Here is a 20,641-nt window from a genome sequence, read left to right on the forward strand (position 1 = left end):
CTAATATTTCTGAACAAAGGGGATCCCAGAGAAGAATTTACAACCATTTATGCCATAATTGCACAAGCAGTTTGTAAATAATTTCAGTGAGAAACTGAAAGTTTGTGAAAAAAATTGTGAAAAAGTGAACGATTTTTTGTATTTGATCGCATTTGGCAGTGAAATGGTGGCATGAAATATACCAAAATGGGCCTAGATCAATACTTTGGGATGTCTTCTAAAAAAAAATATATACATGTCAATGGATATTCAGGGATTCCTGAAAGATATCAGTGTCCCAATGTAACTAGCGCTAATTTTGAAAAAAAATGGTTTGAAAATAGCAAAGTGCTACTTGTATTTATGGCCCTATAAGTTACAAAAAAAGCAAAGAACATGTTAACATTTGGTATTTCTAAACTCAGGACAAAATTTAGAAACTATTTAGCATGGGTGTTTTTTGGTGGTTGTAGATATGTAACAGATTTTGGGGTTCAAAGTTAGAAAAAGTGTGGTTTTTTCCATTTTTCCTCATATTTTATATTTTTTTTTATAGTAAATGATAAGATATGATGAAAATAATGGTATTTTTAGAAAGTCCATTTAATGGCGAGAAAAACGGTATATAATATGTGTGGGTACAGTAAATGAGGAAGAGGAAAATTTCAGCTAAACACAAACACCGCAGAAATGTAAAAATAGCCTTGGTCCCAAACGGACAGAAAATGGAAAAGTGCTCTGGTCACTAAGGGGTTAAGGGGTTAAATGAACTTAAAAGTCAAAATTAAATTTGCATGATTCAGATAGAGCATGACATTTTAAGACACTTTTAAATTCACTTCTTTTATCAAATTAACTTAGTTCTCTTGGTATCCTTTGATAAAAGAATATGTACATATCCTCAGCAACAGCAATGCACTACTGACAGATAGCTGCATTTGCAATAATAAAGTAGTTAAACGTATTAGTGCATTTATGTTTTCCACTTTTAGAACAAAAAAGTATGTAAACTGGCTGGGATTTTGAGAGCCAAGATTAAAAGATTTTTACAACTGCTTATTATTGGCAACAATGTAAAAGTGGCCTGAGATTTTAATATACAATTTTAGTTATGCATTGTCAAACAACTTTGCAATTTCTCTTATTAAGTGTATCCAGTCCACGGATCATCCATTACTTATGGAATATATTCTCCTTCCCAACAGGAAGCTGCAAGAGTCCACCCACAGCAAAGCTGCTATATAGCTCCTCCCCTAACTGCCATATTCAGTCATTCTCTTGCAAGCCTCAACATAGATAGGAGGTCGTGAGAGTCTGTGGTGCTTTCTACTTAGTTTATTCTTCAATCAAAAGTTTGTTATTTTTAAATGGCACCGGAGTGTGCTGTTTATCTCAGGCAGTATTTGGAAGAAGAATCTGCCTGCGTTTTTCTATGATCTTAGCAGACGTAACTAAGATCCATTTGCTGTTCTCACACATTCTGAGGAGTGAGGTACTTCAGAGGGGGAATGGCGTGCAGGTTTTCCTGCAGATAAGGTATGTGCAGTAAAATATTTTTCTAGGAATGGAATTGACTAAGAAAATACTGCTGATACCGAAGTAATGTAAGTAAAGCCTTAAATGCAGCGATAGCGACTGGTATCAGGCTTATTAATAGAGATACATACTCTTATAAAAATGTGTTTTAAAACGTTTGCTGGCATGTTTAATCGTTTTTTAACGTACATTGGTGATAACACTGTAATGTTGGTATAGCCTTAAATGCAGTAAAAGCGACTGGTATCAGGCTTATTAATAGAGATACATACTCTTGTAAAAATGTGTTTTAAAACGTTTGCTGGCATGTTTAATCGTTTTTTAACATATGTTTGGTGATAAAACTTATTGGGGCCTAAGTTTTTTCCACATGGCTGGCTTAAATTTTGCATAGAAACAGTTAACTGAAGCTTCCCACTGTTGGCTGTGGCAGTTTGTTGTGTCTGTTTTTAAAAACGTCTATGTCGTTTTTTTTTTTTATCTGTTTTTTGCATTAAGGGGTTAATCATCCATTTGCAAGTGGGTGCAATGCTCTGTTACCTTATTACATGTACTGTAAAAATTTCGTTTGTTTTACTGCCTTTTTTTCACTGTTTTTCAAATTTTGACAAAATTTGTTTCTCTTAAGGGCACAGTAACGTTTTATATATTTGCTTGTTAACTTGATATAAAGTGTTTTCCAAGCTTACTAGTCTCATTATTAGTCTGTTCTAACATGTCTAACATAGAGGAAGCTCTGTGTTCATTATGTTTTAAAGCCATGGTGGAACCCCATCTTAGAATGTGTACCAGATGTACTGATTTCATGTTAAACAATAAAGATCATTTTTTGTCTTTAAAAACATTATCACCAGAGGATTCTGTCGTGGGGGTAGTTATGCCGACTAACTCTCCCCACGTGTCAGACCATTTGACTCCCGCTTTAGGGACTCACGCTCAAATGGCGCCAAGTACATCAAGGGCACCCATAGCGTTTCTTTTACCAGGGGATTCTGTCGAGGGGAAAGTTATGCCGACTAACTCTCCCCACGTGTCAGACCCTTCGACTCCCGCTTCAGGGACTCACGCTCAAATGGCGCCAAGTACATCAAGGGCGCCCATAGCGTTTATTTTACAAGACATGGCAAAGGTGGTGAATAATATTCTGGCAGCAGTATTAGTCAGACTACCTGAAATTAAAGGAAAGCAGTTAGCTCTGGGGGTAGATACAGAGCATACAGACGCTTTAAGAACCATGTATGATACTACCTCACAATATGCTTAGTCTGTGGGTGATTTTTTTTTGACTCAGGGAAGATGATTTAACCTGATTCTGATATTTCTACATTTAAAATTTATGCTTGAGAACCTCCACTTGTTGCTCAGGGAGGCTTTGGCTGCTCTGAATGAATGTGTACAATCGCAGGGCCAGAGAAATTGTGTAGACTGGATAAATAATATGCAGTGCCGGTGTGTACTGATGTTTTTCCAATACCTAAAGAGGTTTACTAAAATTTTTTTTTAATAAGGAATGGGATAGACCAGGTGTGCCGTTCTCTTCCCCTCCTATTTTTTAGAAGAATGTTTTCTAATAGTTACCACCACACGGGACTTCTGGCAGACAGTTCCTAAGGTGGAGAGAAGAGTTTCTACTCTAGCTAAGCGTACCACTACCTCTGACGAGGACAGTTGTGCTTTTTAGATCCAATGGATAAAAAATGTTTATTCAACAGGGTTTTATCCTGCAGCCCCTTGCATACATTGCTTCTGTCACTGCTGCTGCGACGTTCTGGGTTGAGTCTCTTGATGAGGCTTTACAGTTAAGCGACTCCATTGGATGAATATATTTGACAAGCTTATGCTAGCCAATTCCTTTGTTTTCTGATGCCTTGTTCATTTGACTAGACTAACGGCTAAGAATTCTGTTTTTTACTATACTGGCGCGCAGAGCGCTATGGCTTATATCATGGTCAGCTGTTGTGACTTTAATAAATAAGCTACTTAACTTCCCTTCAAGGGGCAGACCCTATTCGGGCCTGGTTTGAGGGAGATTATTGCTTATATCACTGGAGGAAAAGGTCATGCCCTTCCTCAGGATAGGTCCAAATCAAGGGCCAAAAAAAAAAAAAAAAAAAGGTCTAATTTTCGTGCCTTTTAAAAACTTCAGGGCAGGTGTGGCATCCTCTTCCTCTAAGGCAAAACAAGAGGGAATTTTTGCTCAGTCCAAGGCGGTCTGGAGACAATCGGACCTGGAACAAAGATAAGCAGGCCAAGGAGCCTGCTGCTGCCTCTAAGGCAGCATGAAGGAACGGACCCCTATCCGGTAACGGATCCTATAGGGGGCAGACTTTCATTCTTCGCCCAGGCGTGGGCAAGAGATGCCCAGGATCCCTAGGCATTGGAATTTATATCCCAGAGATATCTTCTGGATTTCAAAGATTCCCCCCCCAAAAAAGGGGAGATTTCGCCTTTCACAATTATCTGCAAACCAGATAAAGAAGGAGGCATTCTTACATTGTGTACGAGATCCATCCAGTTCCAAGAGAGGAACAGGGACAGAGTTTTTACTCAAATCTGTTTGTGGTTCCCAAGGAGAGGGAACCTTCAGACCTATTTTGGATCTAAAGATCTTAAACAAATTCCTCAGAATTCCGTAATTTAAGATGGAAACTATTCGTACCATCTTAACTATGATCCAGGAGAGTCAATAGAGGACTACAATGGATTTGAAGGATGCTTATCCTCACATTGTGATGCATAAAGATCACCATTGTTTTTCAGGTTTGCCTTTCTAGACAGGCATTACCAGTTTGTAGCTCTTTCCTTTGGGATATCTACAGCCCCAAGAATCTTTATGGAGGTTCTGGGGTCGCTTTGGCGGTCCTTAGACCGCGGGGCATAGAAGTGGCCCCTTATTTAGACGACATCCTGATACAGGCGTCAAACATCCAAATTGCCCAGTCTCATACGGACGTAGTACTGGCATTTCTGAGATCACATGGGTGGAAAGTGAACAAGGAAAGAGTTCTCTATCCCCAATCTCAAGGGTTTCCCTCCTAGGGACTCTGATAGATTCTGTAGAAATGAAAATTTACCTGACGGAGTCCAGGTTGTCAAAGTTTCTAAATTTCTGCCGTGTTTTTTCATCCCATCCGCGCCCTTCGGTGGCTCATTACATGAATGAAATCGGCTTAATGGTAGTAGCAAGGGACATAGTACCGTTTGCACGTCTACATTTCAGACCGCTGCAACTATGCATGCTCAGTCAGAGGAACGGGGATTACACAGATTTGTCCCCCTGTTAAACCTGGACCAAGAGACCAGAGATTCTCTTCTCTGGTGACTATGTCGGGTCCATCTGTCCAAGGGTATGACCTTCCGCAGGTCAGATGGGACAATTGTTACAATAGATGCCAGCCTTTTAGGTTGGGATGCAGTCTGGAACTCCCTGAAGGCTCAGGGATAGTGGACTTAGGAGGAGACCCTCCTTCTAATAAATATTCTGGAACTGGGAGTGATATTCCATGCTCTTCAGACTTGGCCTCAGTTAGCAACTCTGAGGTACATCATACTCAGTCGGACAATATACACGACTGTGGCTTACATCAGCCATCAAGGGGGAACAGAAGTTCCCTAGCGATGTTAGAAGTCTTACAATAATTCACTGGACAGAGACTCACTCTTGTCTATCAGCTATCCATATCCCAGGTGTTGAGAACTGGGAGGTGGATTTTCTAAGTCGTCAGACTTTTCTTCCGGGGGAGTGGGATTTCCTCCGGAGGTCAAGACCAAGCAGGAGAGGGCTTTGGTGTTTTTGACAGCGCCTGCGTAGCCACGCAGGACCTGGTATGCAGATCTGGTGGACATGTCATCCTTTCCATCACGGTCTCTGCTTCTGAGACAGGTCCCTCTACCTCAGGGTCCTTTCAACCATCTAAATAGAATCAATCTGAGATGGACTGCCTGGAGACTGAACGCTTGATGTTATCAAAGCATGGCTTCTCCGAGTCAGTCATTGATACCTTAATACAGACATGAAAGCCTGTCTCTAGGAAAATTGAACATAGATATGGTGTAAATATCTGATTGTTATGAATCCAAGGGTTACTCATGGAGTAAAGTCTGGATTCCCAGGATATTATCTTTTCTCCAAGATGTTTTTGAGAAAAGGGTTGTCAGCTAATTCCTTAAAAGGGGACAGATTTTTACTCTGTCTATTTTTTTGCACAAGCGTCTGGCTTTGGTTAGATCCAAGCCTGTGTTTAAAACTGTTGCTCCGCCATGGAGCTTAAACCTGATTCTTAAGGTTCTTCAAGAAGTTCCGTTTGAACCTTTTTTGTTCCATAGATATCAATCTTTATCTTGGAAAGTTCCTTTTGGGTAGCTAATTCCTCGACTCGTAGAGTCTCCAAGTTATCTGTGTTACAATGTGATTCTCCTTATATGGTCCTTCGTAAGGATAAGGTAGTCCTGCGTACCAACCTGGGTTTTTTCCTAAGGTGGTATCTAACAAGTACATCACTCAAGAGATAGTTGTTCCATGCTTGTATCCTAATCCTTCCTCAAAGAAGGAACGTCTATTACACAATATTGGACGTGGTTTGTGCTTTAAAGTTTTACTTACAAGCTACTACAGTTTTCATCAAACGTTCACCTTGTTTGTTGTCTATTCTGGACAGAGGAGAGGTCAAAAGACTTCAGCAGCCTCTCTGTCTTTTTGGTTAAAAAGCATAATTCATTTAGCTTATGAGACTGCTGGACAGCAGCCTCCTGAAGGGATTACAGCTCATTCTACTAGAGCTGTGGTTTTCACTTGGGCCTTTTTTAAATGTGGCTTCTGTTGAACAGATTTACAAGACGGAGTCTTGGTCTGCGCTTCATACTTTTCAAATTTAACAAATTTGATACCTTGCTTCTTCGGAGGCTATTTTTGGGAGAAAGGGTTTTTTACAGGCAGTGGTAACTTCCGTTTAAGTACCTGCCTTGTCCCTCCCATCATCCGTGTACTTTAGCTTTGGTATTGGTATTCCATAAGTAATGGATGATCCGTGGACTGGATACACTTAACAAGAGAAAACATAATTTATGCTTACCTGATAAATTTATTTCTCTTGTAGTGTATCCAGTCCACGGCCCGCCCTGTCACTTTAAGGCAGGTAATTTTTTCATTTGAACTACAGTCACCACTGCACCCTATGGTTTTTCCTTTCTCTGCATGTTTTCGGTCGAATGACTGAATATGGCAGTTAGGGGAGGAGCTATATAGCAGCTTTGCTGTGGGTGGACTCTTGCAGCTTCCTGTTGGGAAGGAGAATATATTCCATAAGTAATGGATGATCCGTGGACTGGATACACTACAAGAGAAATAAATTTATCAGGTAAGCATAAATTATGTTTTTCCAATTCTGAGGTTTGGAAAAACACATGGCACAAGTCTAACCCTGCCACATCCCTAATGGTCTCAGCAGATAATATCTGATAAGAAATGGTAAAACAATGGCTATTTTGCTGACACAGTGACTAACAGTGCCTATTTCACTTTGAATTCTGTATTGGTTCCTCCAAATAATGCAAGTGGTAGAGCAGGCAAGGTGTTGGTGCATTCAAAAATGTTCACCCTCTAGTATGTTAATTTATTGAAAGACAACAGAAAAATATTGTGTCTACAAGGTGTCTACTGTCTCTTTATAAAAAAAAAGAATAGCGAGTTAATGTGAGGTTATTGTTGCAGTTTTTTGCATTACTCACTTTTCTTTATGACAAATACATTTCAGGCTTATCTATTTATTACTTTTTAATAGTAAAAAATGATCATTTAAAGGGAAGTGTAGGTGCTATCCTGTGATCTGTGTAACCTCTGAAGTGGTAATGTCAGGATAGAGCCTAGAGCTGCTGTGCTTGTGTCAGAGTTGGCTGATTACTGTCAGAATCTCATCCTGAAGGTGAATGGATAATTCCTTTATATTAACATGTCTCTTTTTTTTGTAGAACTGGCTGGATCCCTCTAAGGAAATAAAAAAACAGATAAGAAGTGAGTTCATGAAATACACTGAGGAGAAATCTCTGCTATTGCTGGTTTGACTGTCTTCATTTAGCTAAGATAAATTGCAGCTACATTTCTGCATTCTCATTCTATTTCAGCCTCTCTTTTGTCTGCATCCCCTATTTATTAACACACTGATTATTTATTTCCTTCATGTGTTTTCAGGTGCTCCGTGGCAGTTTGGTTTCACAGTAAAATTTTATCCTCCAGACCCAGCACAGCTCATAGAGGATATCACAAGGTGTGTTTGCAACTCACAACTGTGTGTGTGATATAGGACAGCATGTGTATGTTAGACAGAGTATATTGTATCAGGGCATTAAAGGGATAGTCTAATCAAAATTAACCTTTCATGAGTCAGATAGAGCATGCAATTTTAAGCAACTTTGTAATTTACTCCTATTATAATTTTTTTTTGGTTCTCTTGGTATCTTTATTTGAAAAAAGCAAGAATGTAAGCTTAGGGCACGGTCCATTTTTATTTCAGCACCTGGGTAACACTTGCTAATTAGTGTCTAAATGTAGCCACCAATCAGCAGGTGCTACCCAGGTTCTGAACCAAAAATGGGCCGGCTCCTAAGCTTAGATTCCTTCTTTTTCAAATAAAGATAACAACAGAACAAAGAAAATTGATAATAGGAGCAAATTAGAAAGTTGCTTAAAATTGCATGCTCTATCTGAACAATGAAAGAAAAAAAAAATGGGTTTAGTATCCCTTTAAGTAAACAGCTGTAGAGAGGAAAGATAGTTGTCTGAGGTACTCAGAGTCACACTTATTAATATTCAGTAAGAAACAAGTGGAGTCAAGAATGGACTGGCAGGACAAGAGATCACCTTTGACAAACTTGCAAAATAAAATATGGAATGAAAATGTATCACAGATGTATTTTCCCCTTTCTCTTGTTAAGTGTATCCAGTCCACGGATCATCCATTACTTGTGGGATATTCTCCTTCCCAACAGGAAGTTGCAAGAGGATCACCCACAGCAGAGCTGCTATATAGCTCCTCCCCTCACTGCCATATCCAGTCATTCTCTTGCAACTCTCAACTAAGATGGAGGTCGTAAGAGGACTGTGGTGTTTTATACTTAGTTTATTTCTTCAATCAAAAGTTTGTTATTTTTAAATGTTACCGGAGTGTACTGGTTATCTCAGGCAGTATTTAGAAGAAGAATCTGCCTGCGTTTTCTATGATCTTAGCAGAAGTAACTAAGATCCTTTGCTGTTCTCACATATTCTGAGGAGTGAGGTAACTTCAGAGGGGGAATAGCGTGCAGGTTTTCCTGTAATAAGGTATGTGCAGTTAAAATATTTTTCTAGGGATGGAATTTGCTAGAAAATGCTGCTGATACCGAAGTAATGTAAGTAAAGCCTTAAATGCAGTGATAGCGACTTGTATCAGGCTTATTAATAGAGATACATACTCTTATAAAAGTGTATTTTAAAACGTTTGCTGGCATGTTTAATCGTTTTTATACATATGTTTGGTGATAAAACTTATTGGGGCCTAGTTTTTTCCACATGGCTGGCTTGAATTTTGCCTAGAAACAGTTCCCTGAGGCTTCCCACTGTTGTAATATGAGTGGGAGGGGCCTATTTTAGCATTTTTTTGCACAGCAAAAATTACAGACACAGACATCCAGCTTCTTCCTGCATGATCCAGGACTTCTGTGAAGGGCTCAAAAGGCTTCAAAAGTCGTATTGAGGGAGGTAAAAAGCCACAGTAGAGCTGTGGCAGTTGTTGTGACTGTTTAAAAAACGTTTTTGTCATTTGTTATTCCGTTTTTGGTATTAAGGGGTTAATCATCCATTTGCAAGTGGGTGCAATGCTCTGCTAACTTATTACATACACTGTAAAAATTTCGTTAGTGTATTAGTCTTTATCTATAAAAGAATTATCACCAGAGGGTTCTGTCGAGGGAGAAGTTATGCCGACTAACTCTCCCCACGTGTCAGAGGAGACGCCCATAGCGATTACCTTGCAGGACATGGCTGCAATCATGAATTATACCCTGTCAGAGGTATTATCTAGATTGCCTGAATTAAGAGGCAAGCGCGATAGCTCTGGGGTTAAGAGAGATATAGAGTGCGCAAATGCTGTTAGAGCCATGTCTGATACTGCGTCACAGTATGCAGAACATGAGGACGGAGAGCTTCAGTCTGTGGGTGACATCTCTGACTCGGGGAAACCTGATTCAGAGATTTCTAATTTTAAATTTAAGCTTGAGAACCTCCGTGTATTGCTTGGGGAGGTATTCGCTGCTCTGAATGACTGTAACACAGTTGCAATTCCAGAGAAATTGTGTAGGCTGGATAGATACTATGCGGTGCCGGTGTGTACTGACGTTTTTCCTATACCTAAAAGGCTTACATAAATTATTAGCAAGGAGTGGGATATACTCGGTGTGCCCTTTTCCCCACCTCCTATATTTAGAAAAATGTTTCCAATAGACGCCACTACACGGGACTTATGGCAGACGGTCCCTAAGGTGGAGGGAGCAGTTTCTACTTTAGCAAAGCGTACCACTATCCCGGTTGAGGACAGTTGTGCTTTTTCAGATCCAATGGATAAAAAATTGGAGGGTTACCTTAAGAAAATGTTTATTCAACAAGTTTTTATTTTACAGCCCCTTGCATGCATTGCGCCTGTCACTGCTGCGGCGGCATTCTGGTTTGAGGCCCTGGAAGAGGCCATCCAGACAGCTCCATTGAATGAAATTATTGACAAGCTTAGAACGCTTAAGCTAGCTAACTCATTTGTTTCTGATGCCATTGTTCATTTGACTAAACTAACGGCTAAGCATTCCGGATTCGCCATCCAGGCGCGTAGGGCGCTATGGCTTAAATCCTGGTTAGCTGACGTGACTTCAAAGTCTAAATTACTCAACATTCCTTTCAAGGGGCAGACCTTATTCGGGCCTGGCTTGAAGGAAATTATTGCTGACATTACTGGAGGCAAGGGTCATACCCTTCCTCAGGACAGGGCCAAATCAAAGGCCAAACAGTCTAATTTTCGTGCCTTTCGAAATTTCAAGGCAGGAGCAGCATCAACTTCCTCCTCTTCAAAACAAGAGGGAACTGTTGCTCATCCAGACAGGCCTGGAAACCTAACCAGTCCTGGAACAAGGGCAAGCAGGCCAGAAAGCCTGCTGCTGCCCCCAAGACAGCATGAAGGAACGGCCCCCTATCCGGAAACGGATCTAGTGGGGGGCAGACTTTCTCTCTTCGCCCAGGCGTGGGCAAGAGATGTTCAGGATCCCTGGGCGTTGGAGATCATATCTCAGGGATATCTTCTGGACTTCAAAGCTTCTCCTCCACAAGGGAGATTTCATCTTTCAAGGTTATCAGCAAACCAGATAAAGAAAGAGGCATTCCTAAACTGTGTGCAAGCCCTCCTAGTAATGGGAGTGATCCATCCAGTTCCGCGGACGGAACAAGGACAGGGATTTTATTCAAATCTGTTTGTGGTTCCCAAGAAAGAGGGAACCTTCAGACCAATCTTGGATCTAAAGATCTTAAACAAATTCCTCAGAGTTCCATCATTCAAAATGGAAACTATTTGGACCATCCTACCCATGATCCAAGAGGGTCAGTACATGACCACAGTGGACTTAAAGGATGCCTACCTTCACATACCGATTCACAAAGATCATCATCGGTTCCTAAGGTTTGCCTTTCTAGACAGGCATTACCAATTTGTAGCTCTTCCCTTCGCGTTGGCCACTGCCCCGAGAATTTTTACAAAGGTTCTGGGCTCACTTCTGGCAGTTCTAAGACTGCGAGGCATAGCAGTGGCTCCGTATCTAGACGACATCCTGATACAGGCGTCAAGCTTTCAAATTGCCAAGTCTCATACAGAGATAGTTCTGGCATTTCTGAGGTCGCATGGGTGGAAAGTGAACGTGGAAAAGAGTTCTCTATCACCACTCACAAGAGTCTCCTTCCTAGGGACTCTTATAGATTCTGTAGAGATGAAAATTTACCTGACGGAGTCCAGGTTATCAAAACTTCTAAATGCTTGCCGTGTCCTTCATTCCATTCCACGCCCGTCAGTGGCTCAGTGCATGGAAGTAATCGGCTTAATGGTAGCGGCAATGGACATAGTGCCATTTGCGCGCCTGCATCTCAGACCGCTGCAATTATGCATGCTAAGTCAGTGGAATTGGGATTACTCAGATTTGTCCCCTCTACTAAATCTGGATCAAGAGACACGAGATTCTCTTCTCTGGTGGCTTTCTCGGGTCCATCTGTCCAAGGGTATGACCTTTCGCAGGCCAGATTGGACGATAGTAACAACAGATGCCAGCCTTCTAGGTTGGGGCGCAGTCTGGAACTCCCTGAAGGCTCAGGGATCGTGGACTCAGGAGGAGAAACTCCTCCCAATAAATATTCTGCAGTTAAGAGCAATATTCAATGCTCTTCTAGCTTGGCCTCAGTTAGCAACACTGAGGTTCATCAGATTTCACTCGGACAACATCACGACTGTGGCTTACATCAACCATCAAGGGGGAACCAGGAGTTCCCTAGCGATGTTAGAAGACTCAAAGATAATTCACTGGGTAGAGTCTCACTCTTGCCACCTGTCAGCGATCCACATCCCAGGCGTAGAGAACTGGGAGGCGGATTTTCTAAGTCGTCAGACTTTTCATCCGGGGGAGTGGGAACTCCATCCGGAGGTGTTTGCTCAACTGGTCCATCGTTGGGGCAAACCAGAACTGGATCTCATGGCGTCTCGCCAGAACGCCAAGCTTCCTTGTTACGGATCCAGGTCCAGGGACCCGGGAGCAACGCTGATAGATGCTCTAGCAGCTCCTTGGTTCTTCAACCTGGCCTATGTGTTTCCACAGTTTCCTCTGCTCCCTCGACTGATTGCCAAAATCAAACAGGAGAGAGCATCGGTGATTCTGATAGCGCCTGCGTGGCCACGCAGGACCTGGTATGCAGACCTAGTGGACATGTCATCTCTTCCACCATGGACTCTGCCTCTGAGGCAGGACCTTCTAATACAAGGTCCTTTCAATCATCCAAATCTAATTTCTCTGAGACTGACTGCATGGAGATTGAACGCTTGATTCTATCAAGGCGTGGCTTCTCCGAGTCAGTCATTGATACCTTAATACAGGCTCGGAAGCCTGTCACCAGGAAAATCTACAATAAGATATGGCGTAAATATCTTTATTGGTGTGAATCCAAGAGTTACTCATGGAGTAAGGTTAGGATTCCTAGGATATTGTCCTTTCTCCAAGAGGGTTTGGACAAAGGCTTATCAGCTAGTTCTTTAAAAGGACAGATCTCTGCTCTGTCTATTCTTTTGCACAAGCGTCTGGCAGAAGTTCAGACGTCCAGGCATTTTGTCAGGCTTTGGTTAGGATTTAGCCTGTGTTTAAAACTGTTGCTCCCCCGTGGAGCTTAAACTTGGTTCTTAAAGTTCTTCAGGGAGTTCCGTTGGAACCCCTTTATTCCATTGATATTAAACTTTTATCTTGGAAAGTTCTGTTTTTGATGGCTATTTCCTCGGCTCGAAGAGTCTCTGAGTTATCTGCCTTACATTGTGATTCTCCTTATCTGATTTTTCATTCAGACAAGGTAGTTCTGCGTACCAAACCTGGGTTTTTACCTAAGGTGGTTTCTAACAGGAATATCAATCAAGAGATTGTTGTTCCATCATTGTGTCCTAATCCTTCTTCAAAGAAGGAACGTCTTTTGCATAATCTGGACGTAGTCCGTGCCTTGAAGTTTTACTTACAGGCTACTAAAGATTTTCGTCAAACATCTGCCCTGTTTGTCGTTTACTCTGGACAGAGGAGAGGTCAAAAAGCTTCGGCAACCTCTCTCTCCTTTTGGCTTCGGAGCATAATACGCTTAGCCTATGAGACTGCTGGACAGCAGCCCCCTGAAAGGATTACAGCTCATTCTACTAGAGCTGTGGCTTCCACCTGGGCCTTTAAAAATTAGGCCTCTGTTGAACAGATTTGCAAGGCTGCGACTTGGTCTTCGCTTCACACCTTTTCAAAATTTTACAAATTTGACACTTTTGCTTCTTCGGAGGCTGTTTTGGGGAAAAAGGTTCCACAGGCAGTGGTTCCTTCCGTTTAAGTTCCTGCCTTGTCCCTCCCATCATCCGTGTACTTTAGCTTTGGTATTGGTATCCCACAAGTAATGGATGATCCGTGGATTGGATACACTTAACAAGAGAAAACATAATTTATGCTTACCTGATAAATTTATTTCTCTTGTAGTGTATCCAGTCCACAGCCCGCCCTGTCCTTTTAAGGCAGGTCTAAATTTTAATTAAACTACAGTCACCACTGCACCCTATGGTTTCTCCTTTCTCGTCTTGTTTCGGTCGAATGACTGGATATGGCAGTGAGGGGAGGAGCTATATAGCAGCTCTGCTGTGGGTGATCCTCTTGCAACTTCCTGTTGGGAAGGAGAATATCCCACAAGTAATGGATGATCCATGGACTGGATACACTACAAGAGAAATAAATTTATCAGGTAAGCATAAATTATGTTTTGTTGAAGGGGAATTTGATTCCTGTAATTTCATGTTTTAATAAAGTAGTGAGTAGTTGTAATACCTATTTATATCCCTTAGGACCAGTAAATAAGTAGATTTGCATAAAAAAATGTATGATAAACAGACAATGCAATAGCAATTGACCTAAACTTCAAATGAGTAGTAGATTTTTTTCTGACACATTTCAAAGTTATGTCTATGTCCACTCATGTAACAGCCATCAGCCAATCACAAATACATATACGTATATTCTGTGAATTCTTGCACATTTTCAGTAGTAGCTGGTGACTCAAAAAGTGTAAATATAAAAATACTGCGCACATTTTGTAAATAGAGATATTTTTCCTTTCAGCATATGTCTTTTTTAAGACAGATTACAAACCATATTTGACCATGCAGTTTATGAGCTCCATGGAGTTCTTATTTAATATTCAATTGAAACATTATTATCTGTAATAAGGCTTTAGTGTTCCATGGGTCCATAAGAAAGATTTGTTTATTTGATAGTCTTCAATGTCACACATTGGTGATGAGGCCTTTGTGTCATTGGGTATCTGGGACATATCTGGCTTACATGTTTTTAGTTAAATAAACTGAAAATGGCACTTATTAATATTCAAATGCAACCCTGAATTTTTTAAATAGCATACATATCTCTGTCAACGCTTTAGTGCCCTGGAGCTTTCTAAGTTAAAACCATTACAATTCTGTCCTTGAGAGTCATGGATCTGTCAGAGAGATGAAATGTAGTTCTGCTATAAGGTCTTCTAATCAATGGAAGAGAGGGCCTTATTGGTTAGGAGCAGTACCTGTCTGTAGAGCATCTACCATCTAAATGATTTTACATGGAGTATGCTCAGGAAATTAACAGCCATTCACCCTTTAATACCCTCTATACACAGGGAGGAAGTGAAGTAACCTTTATTGGAATGGCGGTTTTTAACTATAGGTACATATATAAAAGAGAGCAAACTTGTCATTTTTGAGTGCACACTTATAAATTTAAAGCAAAACCAAGTTCATAAAACATTCTTTTGAGTGTAAGTGATCTCTCATTTGTGTACTTCTCATTACATAGGTATTACCTGTGCCTGCAACTGCGTGCTGACATTATCAGTGGGCGCCTGCCTTGCTCGTTTGTTACTCACGCCCTGCTGGGGTCATACACTGTGCAGGCTGAACTGGGAGATTATGACCCTGAAGAGAATCATGGGAATTACGTGAGCGAGCTCCGCTTTTCACCAAACCAGACGCGAGAACTGGAGGAGAGAGTAATGGAGTTACACAAAACATACAGGTACTAAGACAGGTGCAAAGCAAAATAAAACAGATGGGAGTTAAGTATTCTGATTCCAAAGCTAGGAAACCTGTATTTGTATGACACAACTTTATTTGTATCACAGGAGAACTGAAAATATAAATTCATTATATGAAAGCTTGACACATACTGGACTTCAAGTCACCATGGCGACTGGAAATTAGTATCTGACACATTTCCCCATCAGTCTTCTTCCTGTCTAGTGTAGTCTCGGCCACATTCTTACTTGTCCTACTGTCAGTGGAACAAGTGGGTGGAAGTGAGGTTCATCCTAGCCATGGGTATAACTCTACCCACCCTCATGTCCCTCCTTTTCTCAGTTTGCACTGCTATTTGTCAAATTTCCCTGGCTTGATCTGTCAGTGTGTGCTGTGTAACAAACGGTTAATTACTGACATCAAAAGGTGTTAAAAAAAGTAATGTTAATAAAAGTCTATATATAATAAAAGTAATGTTAATAAAAGTTTATATATAACTAGTATTCAAAGTGGTAAATATTGATGTATGTTACTAGGCAGTTAATAAAATTATTGATCTGTGTGTTGCTTAAAACCCAATTACAAAACAACAAGTATTGGCGCACATCCAAACACATAAGTCCACATATTTATACCATATTTATATATGCTTCAAACAAATATTTTTGCTTGCTAAATATTCTTAAAATTGTTAAAATAAAATTGGTATCATTGTCACACAATATTATTAACATATATTTGTGCTGCAAAAAAATTTGCCTGTTAAATTTGCTTTTAAATTTTTAAATAAAGTTGGGATCTTAGTCATACAATATGGCAATATTCTGCTAAGCCAGTCACCACTTACAAGGTGTCCCAAAATAGACTGGTCCTAACACTAATCAGTTTAGCTTTGCTGGGCTGAGTCATTCGATTCTAATATTCAAATACAGACTTCCAACACTGCAGTACTATGCCTCAAATCATGACTGCACAGAATGAAACGTCCTAGCTTTATATATATATACCACAATCACATTGTCTGGAACACACCTGGGCAGGGTGGTGTGCTTTAACCAAAGGTATTTGGTCAGCTCCCTTTTTAAGAAATACAACAACAAGAAGGTTTGGTTAAGCACACCAAAAAACATTTTATATATTAGCACACATATTGTGGGAGTGCTGCCAAAGTGACCAAAATAATTACAAAACAACAACAAGTATTGGCGCACATCCAAACACTTAAGTCCACATATTTATAACATTTATATATGCTGCAAAAATTATTTTTGCTTGCTAAATATTCTTAAAATTGTTAAAATAAAATGGGGATCATTGTCACACAATATTATTAATATATATTTATGCTGCAAAAAAATGTTGCCTGTTAAATTTGCTTTTACATTTTTAAATAAAGTTGGGATCTTAGTCACACAATATGGCCATATTCTGCTAAGCCAGTCACCACTTACAAGGTGTCCCAAAATGTGTGCTTAACCAAACCCCCTTGTTGTTGTATTACTTAAAAACCAATGACTTATTGGCATATCTGAATCATTAAAGGGACAGTCTATTTGAAAAATGTTATTGTTTAGAAATATAGGAAATCCCTTTGTTACCCTTTACCCAGTTTTGCATAACCAACGCCATTAAATTAATATACTTTTTACCTCCGTGATTACCATGCATCTAAGCCTCTGCAGACTGCCCCTTATTTCAGTTCTTTTGCCAGACTTGCATTTTAGCTAGTCAGTGCTGACTCATAAATAACTCCACGGGAGTGAGCTCAATGTTTATCTATTTCGCACACGTGAACTAGCAGTGTCTTGCTGTGAAAAACTGTCAAACTGACTTGAGATAAGAGATTCAATGGCTTAGAAATCAGTTTATGAGCCTACCTAGGTTTAGCTTTCAATAAAGAATATCAAGAGAACAAAGAAAATTTGATGATAAAAGTAAATTGGAAAGTTGTTTAAAATGGCATGCCCTATCTGAATAATAAAAGTTTAATTTTGACTAGACTGTCCCTTTAATTACTGGATACCAAGAGGATAATGGCATATGTTGCTGGTATCTAACAGTTTATTTACTGTTACACCAGCACCATAATTAATAACTGTTCTAGGTATGTTTTTCGTTTCTTTGTTTTTGGTTTGTCTTTAACATTTTAAACAGATTTATCGAGCCCTTCACTATGTGATCTTCTTTAAAGGGACAGTTAACACCAGAATTTTTGTTGTTTTAAAAGATATATAATCCCTTTATTACCAATTCCCCAGCTTTGAATAACCAACACAGTTATAATAATACACTTTTTACCTCTGTGATTAACTTGTATCTAAGCATCTTCTGACAAACCCCTGATCACATGACATTTTATTTATTATCTATTGACTTTCATTTTAGCCAATTAGTGCAGTGTCTGCCACAATCCACGGGCGTGCTCACAATGTTATCTATAGGGTTTACCTGAACTAGCTCTCCCCTGCTGTGAAAAGTAAATACAAAGCATGTGATTAGAGGCGGCCTTCAAGGGCTTAGAAATTATCATATGAGCCTTCCTAGGTCTAGCTTTCAAGTAAGAATACCAAAAGAACAAAGAAAAATTGGTGATAAAAGTAAATTGGAAAGTTGTTTAAAATTACATGCCCTATTTGAAACATGAAAGTTTTTTTTGGACTTGACTGTCCCTTTAAGTGAATAGATGTCTTTGTGACACAAAGCATCTATCTGATAAAGAGCCTGCCATTGCAAGACAAAGTAACTGGGTATTTTTTCTTTTATTGAAACAGGGGGATGACTCCAGCTGAGGCCGAGATACATTTTCTTGAAAATGCCAAGAAATTGTCAATGTATGGAGTGGATTTGCACCATGCCAAGGTAGGGAAATAGCTGATCTTGATTTTTCCTTCATCTATTGATGTTGTCATTTCCGGATTCTCTTATGTTAGCAATATTTCCTACCCCGCTTACAGATTTTTCTCTATCATTTTGTTACTGTTCTGATCACTGTTTGCCAAAACATGTTCCCTCCTGAAAATAACGCTGTCTTTTTGCTGTCACATTACACAGCAATATGTTGGAACTGTTTCTTGTAGCTAAGGGTGATTGTTTCCATATGTTGGTCTTCTGTCCACATCACCAGTAATAATCTAATAGTAATCACATATCTCCTTGCTGTGATCATTATTTATTACAAGGAACTTAATGTTGCTTTTTCTGTTATCTTTTAAAATACAGTATTTTAAAATATTTTGTTTATCTCCCCCCCCCCCCTGAAAAACAGGAATTCATTCTCAAATAAAGCTATTTTCTCCAACATAGGTGTGTCCGGTCCACGGCGTCATCCTTACTTGTGGGATATTCTCTTCCCCAACAGGAAATGGCAAAGAGCCCAGCAAAGCTGGTCACATGATCCCTCCTAGGCTCCGCCTACCCCAGTCATTCTCTTTGCCGTTGTACAGGCAACATCTCCACGGAGATGGCTTAGAGTTTTTTAGTGTTTAACTGTAGTTTTTATTATTCAATCAAGAGTTTGTTATTTTAAAATAGTGCTGGTATGTACTATTTACTCTGAAACAGAAAAGAGATGAAGATTTCTGTTTGTATGAGGAAAATGATTTTAGCAACCGTTACTAAAATCCATGGCTGTTCCACACAGGACTGTTGAGAGGAATTAACTTCAGTTGGGGGAACAGTGAGCAGTCTCTTGCTGCTTGAGGTATGACACATTCTAACAAGACGATGTAATGCTGGAAGCTGTCATTTTCCCTATGGGATCCGGTAAGCCATGTTTATTAAGATAGTAAATAAGGGCTTCACAAGGGCTTATTAAGACTGTAGACTTTTTCTGGGCTAAATCGATTCATATATTAACACATATTTAGCCTTGAGGAATCATTTAATCTGGGTATTTTGATAAGATTATATCGGCAGGCACTGTTTTAGATAGGCAGAGCCTCATTTTCGCGCCGGTGTTGCGCACTTGTTTTTGAGAGGCTTGACATGCAGTCGCATGTGTGAGGAGCTCTGATACATAGAAAAGACTTTCTGAAGGCGTCATTTGGTATCGTATTCCCCTTTGGGCTTGGTTGGGTCTCAGCAAAGCAGATACCAGGGACTGTAAAGGGGTTAAAGTTAAAAACGGCTCCGGTTCCGTTATTTTAAGGGTTAAAGCTTCCAAATTTGGTGTGCAATACTTTTAAGGCTTTAAGACACTGTGGTGAAATTCCTTCATATTTTTTCGCAATTGCAGTAATAAAGTGTGTTCAGTTTAAAATTTAAAGTGACAGTAACGGTTTTATTTTAAAACGTTTTTTGTACTTTGTTATCAAGTTTATGCCTGTTTAACATGTCTGAACTACCAGATAGACTGTGTTCTGAATGTGGGGAAGCCAGAGTTCCTTCTCATTTAAATAAATGTGATTTATGTGACAATGACAATGATGCCCAAGATGATTCCTCAAGTGAGGGGAGTAAGCATGGTACTGCATCATTCCCTCCTTCGTCTACACGAGTCTTGCCCACTCAGGAGGCCCCTAGTACATCTAGCGCGCCAATACTCCTTACTATGCAACAATTAACGGCTGTAATGGATAATTCTATCAAAAACATTTTAGCCAAAATGCCCACTTATCAGCGTAAGCGCGACTGCTCTGTTTTAGATACTGAAGAGCATGACGACGCTGATGATAATGGTTCTGAAAGGCCCCTACACCAGTCTGATGGGGCCAGGGAGGTTTTGTCTGAGGGAGAAATTTCAGATTCAGGGAAAATTTCTCAACAAGCTGAACCTGAGGTGATTACATTTAAATTTAAGTTGGAACATCTCCGCGCTCTGCTTAAGGAGGTATTATCCACTCTGGATGATTGTGACAATTTGGTCATCCCAGAGAAACTATGTAAAATGGACAAGTTCCTAGAGGTCCCGGGGCTCCCAGAAGCTTTTCCTATACCCAAGCGGGTGGCGGACATTGTAAATAAAGAATGGGAAAGGCCCGGTATACCTTTCGTCCCTCCCCCCATATTTAAAAAATTGTTTCCTATGGTCGACCCCAGAAAGGACTTATGGCAGACAGTCCCCAAGGTCGAGGGAGCGGTTTCCACTTTAAACAAACGCACCACTATACCCATAGAAGATAGTTGTGCTTTCAAAGATCCTATGGATGAAAAATTAGAAGGTTTACTTAAAAAGATGTTTGTTCAGCAGGGTTACCTTCTACAACCAATTTCATGCATTGTCCCTGTCGCTACAGCCGCGTGTTTCTGGTTCGATGAGCTGGTAAAGGCGGTCGATAGTGATTCTCCTC

The 20,641-nt window shown here is 40.1% G+C and overlaps 1 protein-coding gene across 4 annotated transcripts in view; it reads left to right on the forward strand.

The window, feature by feature from the left end:
• The window catches only part of EPB41L1 (erythrocyte membrane protein band 4.1 like 1), a 418,010-nt gene that overhangs the window by 254,127 nt on the left and 143,242 nt on the right, over positions 1-20,641 (forward strand). For all 4 annotated transcript variants that reach the window (XM_053715999.1, XM_053715997.1, XM_053715935.1 and 1 more), the window contains exons 6-9: positions 7,483-7,525; positions 7,703-7,778; positions 15,136-15,354; positions 18,125-18,212. In XM_053715999.1, coding sequence (XP_053571974.1) covers positions 7,483-7,525; positions 7,703-7,778; positions 15,136-15,354; positions 18,125-18,212 — 426 coding nt within the window. The remainder of the gene's footprint in view (positions 1-7,482; positions 7,526-7,702; positions 7,779-15,135; positions 15,355-18,124; positions 18,213-20,641) is intronic.

Source organism: Bombina bombina, chromosome 1, assembly GCF_027579735.1.
Source record: "Bombina bombina isolate aBomBom1 chromosome 1, aBomBom1.pri, whole genome shotgun sequence".
In the NCBI taxonomy this organism is placed as follows: Eukaryota; Metazoa; Chordata; class Amphibia; order Anura; family Bombinatoridae; genus Bombina; species Bombina bombina.